We start from the raw sequence: 7,421 nt of genomic DNA, 5'->3' as shown, positions 1-7,421 counted from the left end.
TTTTTCCTGTACCCCCAGGTGCATCTAAGAAATAAATCCCTCCAGTTTCATCATTTGTTACTTTCATAAGAGTTTCAAATACATACTTCTGTTGTTCATTTAACAGTGGAAGATTTGTTTGAATTTATTCTTTCAAAGCGTTGAGATCATACAGTCTTTCTCGATGCAACTCTTGGTTAAAAGCGTCATGCATTGGACGATTGGGCGCGGTCAGGCCTAATTGAATTAATAGTTTGTTTGACATTATCAAGCACATGTCCTCAATTGAAATCAATGCTTCATTGTAAATTTCTTCACTGATTTGTATATTTGGATTTCCCATTCTATTCCGTATTTGATACAAAATATCATCACACATATAATCTTTGTACTTCATCCACAAATCAATTGGGTTTGATGGGAAGCATGTAGATATGATTATAGAAAACAATGTTCGTATTTGATGAGTGTGTGATGATATTACAGCATCATTGAGAGTTTGATCCCAATGAGCGTCATTTTCAAGCAATTTCAAACGTTGACAGGCTTCTCTGTAGGATCCACACAATTCACCATCAATAGTTCGTAACTGTTGGAATGATGTTGGGCCACGTACATTGACTAATAGCAGTCGTAAATAAAAACATTCATCATTGCTTGGATGTACTGAATAAATCCGGCCAATCGCATCGGTGGAATATACATCTGTATATCCTGGAACTGGTTTTCCTTGTTTCCGTCGTATAAATCTCCTTGAGGATTGATTCCAGGTATAATATTTTGGCATTTCAGAATATAGCAATGTTTGTGCGAAATCATCGTTTTGGCATGTCTCAAAAAAACTGGTTAATGTAGTAGATGGTGGCTGAGCAGCTCTTTGTACTGCGTTCTGTGCTGTAAAATACACTCTTTGTCCATTTTCTAAATGCACAGCTAAGTGAACAACAGAAGGGTGTCTCTCGGGTGAATAGGAAAAGAAAATATTCGCCAAACTGCTTCATTACTACTGACATAGCGGCCCATTTGGTATTGGGTAACTTCATCATTAGAATTCTCTGCACCAATTCCAATCACAGCCATATCACTCCCTTTGGTTACATATTTGCAAATGTATTTAATCGATTTCACTGAATGGCAAGATTCAACGTTGATGTGTGCTTTGAATGTCTTTGATAAAATGGGTGAATATGGAACAATCCAACGATTATCTATTTCAATATCTTGTTAATTTAATTTGACAATTGTTGATTTTCCATTGTCTGCTGTCGATCTGCGACGATACAATGGATAACCGTCATTACCAGTAATTGTTTCCGATATTAATGTCCGTGGATATCGTTTTGAACATTTACCATCCATCATACACGGTGAATTTTGATTAAGAGTTCCACAGGGACCATGTATCATGTTTTTGATAACTACCTCATGCAATCCAGGATCTACTTGTACATTAGGGATTTCAGCTGATATCACTGCATCAACTTCATTTGGCCTTATCTTTTCAACCAACCAAATCAAAATGTGTGCATGTGGCAATCCTCGTTTCTGCCACTCCACAGAATACATCCAGCAGCGTGTCTCACCAAACACATTATGTTTTACGATGAAATTCATTAAAGATTTCAACTTTTGTCTAAAGACTCTGGCTGTAATATCATGACGATCAATGGATGATTTCCCAGGTAATAACTCCTGCTTAATTTCTATCCATTGCGGATTGCATGTAAATGTGATGAACAAATCTGCTGTACCATAATGACGAACATACGACATGGCATCTTGAGCATATTCGTGCATATGCCGAGGGCTTCCGATGTATGTTGCTGGAAGAATAGTCATCCGACCGACATTCTGTGCATTTCCATCAGTATTAATCGCATCTCGAAGGTGAATATACTCTTCAGATCGGAGTTTGGTTTGATTCAACCTGATGAATGTTAATCTCTCCGTTTCAATTTTAACATACATGTCATCAACATATTTGTGATATAATCGCCGACATTTCAATATGTGATTATCTGCATTTTCCCGAATCATTAGGCGGTATGAATAATAGTTCATTGAACTGACTTTTTTGTTGGTTTCAGAACCTGTAAACAGATTTTGTTTTAATAACATTCAAATATAAAATTAAAATACATAATATAGTGACTGAGATATTATCGCCATAGCTAAACTAATATTTTAGTTACCTGTAATGGGATTTATCATTTTTATTGATAAATCGTAGCCATCTTCACCTTGCCAAAATATAATGGGATATTGCAGTGCATCATATGAGCGGTGTGTTTCCTTTATAGGTTGTAATTGAAAATTCCGACGATGTAAAACAATATCACGGGATTCCAAGTTTTCTCCAACTACAACGATAGCAACTTCATCAATAGTTGGTGCATTAAAACGTCTTGTATGTTGACCTGCAGGTGTTTTATCAGCTCTGATTACAATTTTGTGATTATCGGATGGCATCAGATCCAGGGCAGTTTTAAACAATATAATCAATTGATTGTGTTGATGAAATAAAGTTTGTAATTGTTCTACAATAGACCTTTTTACTAAATTGTTATGTGCACAACGCAGATCAATTTCTTGTGGTGAATTGCCCATAAAATAAATTTGCAGGAATTTGTTGTCGCTATCTGACACTGGTAACAGTGAACCTGCTCTGTGATATATTTGCCCTTGTATCTGTAAATAAAAAAAATATTATGGTGTGGTATAAATTAATGGATTGTCAATGATCAAACTTAAATAATATTTGATCTTAAAAAGTATATATTTAGTTTTAACTAATATCTATCAAATATAAAATATAATAAAAGTGTCACTGAAACTGAATCACCATATAATATGATGACTAAGTGATATATTTCGTAATTATTAAGAAATTGAAGATTAGTAACACATCTTAACTTTGGTGACAGAAAATTTTGTTCGCTAAAATAATTATGAGTAACTGCTATAATACATACCTTGAAAGTTGGCATAAAATTTTCCCGAACTGCATTTGTTGCCCCAAATGAAGTCATTTGAAAGCAATTGTTATATTGTTGAATATGTGTCAAAAAGTGTATAGAATCTGTTCCTATTCCTGAAACCAATGAGTACAATGGTTCTGGTGGTGGATCCAATTGTATCAATTTCACTTTACCATTTGCGCAACACAATCCATTGGCTTCGTTTTTGTATTTTAATGCCTTACAGTGTGCGCAAACCAAGTTCATAGAACCAATAACAACACATTGGTAGTTACTGTAGTCAATTGACACATCGTAACTGAAAGCAGCTGGATTCAAACTTGCGCGATTATTAGTTGAATGTCGCGCTCGCGCTTCACGCGTTTGTGATATCCGAATTCTTTCACGTTCATTTCCGTCGTCACGTTCTTGTGCAGTACGATTAGATCGGTAATTAGCTTGGTTTATAGCATTTCTGGTTCTTCTACCTAAATTGCTTCGTCTTATAGGAGGCATATCAAATATAAATTATTTTTTCACTAATCACGAACTAAACAAACACTAACTAACTAAACACTCTGCACAAAACACGATATACAAATTTGTTTCGTGTATCACTTGACAATTCATCTGTCATCTGTCAAAAGTCATCTGTAACAGACAACTTTTTTTTTTAAAATTTGATATGACTTGAACTCAAATCCTTTTAATCCGTACGAATTGTTTTATTTATTTAAAATTTTTTATTTGTTTAAAATTTAATTCAAATTTTAAATAAATAAAACAATTCGTACGGCTTAAAAGGATTTGAGTTCAAGTCATATCAAATTTAAAAAAAAAAGTTGTCTGTTACAGATGACTTTTGACAGATGACAGATGAATTGTCAACTGATACACGAAACAAATTCAAACAAAAAGGGCTATTTTTAGGGTTTTTCCAGCAATAATTCTAATTTTTCTCGCCGTAAAAACCATCCCTGAACTTCAACGAACATTTTAAAAAAAGATTTGGCCAAATTGGTCCAGGCGTTGTTGAGTTATGCGCTTAGGAACATATTTTGCGATTCATTTTTATATATAAGATTTATTGTCTTATAATATTCAATAATATCGACAATGGCTTTGTTTACTTCATCTATTATATCCTTATTGTATGCATGAATTTTGACCAGAGGTGAAAATATGAAGTGAAGATATGAAGTGTATTATACAGCTGAACCTAACTATTAAAATTGATGGTCTGGACAATTTTTTACATCTAATAACAGTTTTCTATTTACTATTATTGATTTATTCAATGTATATATGGGCCATGATTACGGAAGGGTCAAAATTTCGTTATTTTTATAATAGTTCAAAAAATGTGCTACCCAAGTCCATTAAATACAATAAAAAAACGTATAATGCTGCAGTTCCATAAATATCAGTTTTGGTTTCTACGAATTAAAAGTAGTGATTTTGCTGCTAATGCTCTGGAAAACCATAGAAGTTTGAAGATCATTAATGCAAAACTTATTAGACGAAGGTTCAATTCTAATTTATAATTGAAGAAAATATTAACTTATTCCAATTCATAATATAATTAATTGTATTACAGGTTTATTAATTTCTTACTGATCGTTATATAACACGGTTGACACTGTAACACTTACTAATAAACACGATAATAATTTTGCGACATATGAAAAAGTATTTCATTAATTAATGCGTCTTAGGACCTTTCCTGTATCTGCTCTAGACTGCTGACATTTCAACAACAAAAGAAACACATCTTGGAACCTTTGCTGACGATAAAATTATTATGGCAAAAGATATATCTCTGCCTAGGGCAATAGAAAAATTGCAAGTGGCAGTCAACAAAATCTAGAAATGGACGAACGATTAGAAAATTCAACTTAATAGCTCCAAATCTGTCCATGTTAATTTTGCATTGAGGCGAAATAATAAAAACTTAATTATATCACTTAATAGATGCCTGATTCCTCAAGCAGAATCAGCTAAATACCTTGGAATCCATCTTGATGGTAGATTAAATTGGAAGCATCACGTTAGACAAAAAGCAAAATACATTAGAACCAAAATAAAACAACTATACTGGTTAGTCGGAAGATACTCTCAACTTGATCTAAAATCAAAAAGATTGATCTATAATACAATTATAAAGCCAATTTGAACCTATGGGGTTGCACTAAAAATTCAGATCAACTAGCCACACAACGCTGTCAAAACAAGGTTCTTCGATTGATTACCAATGCCTATCGCTACGTAACCAATGAAGAACTGCACGATGACCTGGAATGGATGGATTTGCGAAGTTATCCAAGATTTCGCCTTGAAACACGAAAGAAGATTACTAAATCGTACTAACGTGGAAGTAATACAACTGCTGGACAGCGCGCAGGATGTAAGGAGATTGAAGCGAACAAAACCCTACGAACTTATATAAAATGTATACATTTAGCGTAAACTATAGCTATAAGTTAATAATTAATAAATAATTATAATTTTATAAATGAGGAATACATACTGATATAGTTTCTCGCACTCGTCTTGCTTGCTAATTAATCCAAATACATAGGAAAACTAGTAATAAATTAGTTGTAAATTAAGATTGTACTAAGCGTATCTAATAATGATGTTATAAAAAAATTAATTAATGACTCACATGCTGTTAAATTTGTTGTTAGAGCGTTGATTAACACTATTAATCTAAAAATACACAAATTCTGTCCAATTTGCGGTCACCCGGAAAATACTATTAAGCTAGTTTTTAGTAGTATTTGAACAATTAATATCTAAACCATTTAATGAATTTATAAACAAAGCTCATGGGTTCTTAACTGAATAAGCATTCTAATCTATATGATTCATCAATGAGACTTTATTTTACCAATGAATAAGTATTGAGTTTATTATATACTAGACGACCTGATGAACTTTGTATCCAACAGATGTTTTGTCGGTTCTGATGACGATATTATGGCTGTTAGATGACATCCGATCCAATACTATTTTGAACATCTTGATTTAATGGTTGTTCTGATGAAGAAACATTTATAGATCTTAGAAAATAATTCGCCACTGTTGGATTGTACGTACAATGGTTATAAATTTTATAAGAATTGATGATTTGCATCTAGTAGTGGTAACAGCGGCTCTAATAAGTGATAAATTTGTCCTGGTATCTCAAATTGTTTAAGATTTTATTAGTTTATTTCTGGTACCAATTTGAATGTTACCAAAAACTTTTATAGTATGATAGCTTAAAAGTGGAAGTACTATTATATTTTTGAACATTAGCCAAGAGATGGTTCGAATCATTTTCAATCTGAGAAACTAATTAGAATAATAGGTTTGTGGTGGGACCAATTGTGGAAATTTTTTATATATTAATTTTAGACTTATTAATATCATTTTGAATACGAATCATTCTGAGCGGCGGACCTCAATTAAGACATCATTTCAGAAGTGAACCAGCTCTACCCATGATGATTAGTACTGTAAAGCGCATGCTTGTGTGATTGAAATAATTTTTTTTTGTTAGATTTTATTCTTTTAACCGCTAATGTTACACAATTTTTAACCTAGTGATCAAAGTTAACTTCCAACTAATTTATTGCTAATCCAAACAAACGAAAATAGACAAACGGAATCCGCCATCCGCCATCCGCTTCAAGATTGGATTGATTTTGTTATGATTCTGCAGCGACTCACAGATGGACATTTAGTCTGCGGATTTTTTCCAAATGTTTTTTGGATCCATATATGATTTTATCCATATTTTCGACGAATTGGCTTTCCAGTGAGTCTTTCAAAAGAAAAAACAATATTGCGTTTGAATAGACTGCGTCGTCTTAATAACAAAATACTGTGAAATATAACGTTCTTTGATTTGAAGTTCAAATAAGTTGAGTTAATCATTTACAAAACTGTCAAAAAAATTAGTAAGAATTATCAGATTTTCATTAGTCGACAGGATTATAAGCGCAAAATGCAATTTTACTTTTACGAAATACCTAAAAGTTATTAGACTGATTCCAAAAAAAATGCTACTCATAATACTTTAATCAACATCACTATAAAAAAGTTTTTACATAAAATTGATAAAGTATATAGTGGAGGTGCATAGCTTCCTCCTGAAGAAGCGACCTGAAGGCATGTAGATGACTGTTGCCTCGCCAGCACAGCTTACTGCTGTAGTTACATTATCTGTGGATATCATTTGAATTACATTGTTTTTACACACGTTTCCATGATATAATGCTTTCCAACTATGCAACTGAGCTAATGCAACCCATTTTTGGTGCCCGTAAACCATAAACTACAAACTTCTTGTCCGAATTCCAGTAGACCATATATATGTTTCCTAAATCTAAAAGTTTATTTCTAGAGTGCTGAACTATGATACTTTGACAAAACTCTACTTAATTATGCTTAGGAATGCTTTAAATGACTGGGAATTGAACCCAGCCAATTTTCTTGATA

The 7,421-nt window shown here is 32.7% G+C and overlaps 1 protein-coding gene across 2 annotated transcripts; it reads right to left on the bottom strand.

Moving 5' to 3' along the window:
* Nucleotides 1-376: 376 nt before the first annotated feature.
* On the bottom strand, nucleotides 377-3,637 carry LOC143192967 (uncharacterized). Of its 2 annotated transcripts, XM_076398850.1 has the most exons (4): nucleotides 3,131-3,637; nucleotides 2,952-3,070; nucleotides 2,172-2,667; nucleotides 377-2,069 (listed from the first exon to the last, which is right to left on the bottom strand). In XM_076398850.1, the coding sequence occupies exons 1-4, from the start codon at nucleotides 3,450-3,452 to the stop codon at nucleotides 1,204-1,206; spliced, it is 1,803 nt and encodes a 600-aa protein (XP_076254965.1). In that variant the 5' UTR covers nucleotides 3,453-3,637; the 3' UTR covers nucleotides 377-1,203. The 2 variants fall into 2 exon arrangements, with proteins under 2 accessions (XP_076254965.1, XP_076254964.1); XM_076398849.1 differs by having other exon boundaries at nucleotides 378-2,069; nucleotides 2,952-3,637.
* Between the last annotated feature and the right edge of the window lie 3,784 nt (nucleotides 3,638-7,421).

This window comes from Rhynchophorus ferrugineus, unplaced genomic scaffold, assembly GCF_030347505.1.
Source record: "Rhynchophorus ferrugineus isolate W39M unplaced genomic scaffold, kcgeb_rfMv2 rfM3, whole genome shotgun sequence".
Classification (NCBI taxonomy): Eukaryota; Metazoa; Arthropoda; class Insecta; order Coleoptera; family Curculionidae; genus Rhynchophorus; species Rhynchophorus ferrugineus.
The sequence above is the reverse complement of the archived record's forward strand: the minus strand, read 5'-3'. Positions and strand labels throughout refer to the sequence as shown.

Bases quoted from the DNA above. Each gene is read 5' to 3' on its own strand.
- LOC143192967 (XM_076398849.1), bottom strand. From the start codon at position 3,452: ATGCCTCCTATAAGACGAAGCAATTTAGGTAGAAGAACCAGAAATGCT. The intron at 2,668-2,951 runs GTATGTATTATA...TTTTATTTACAG, and splicing joins ATTTTATGCCAACTTTCAAG to ATACAAGGGCAAATATATCA. The intron at 2,070-2,171 runs GTAACTAAAATA...ATCTGTTTACAG, and splicing joins AATGATAAATCCCATTACAG to GTTCTGAAACCAACAAAAAA.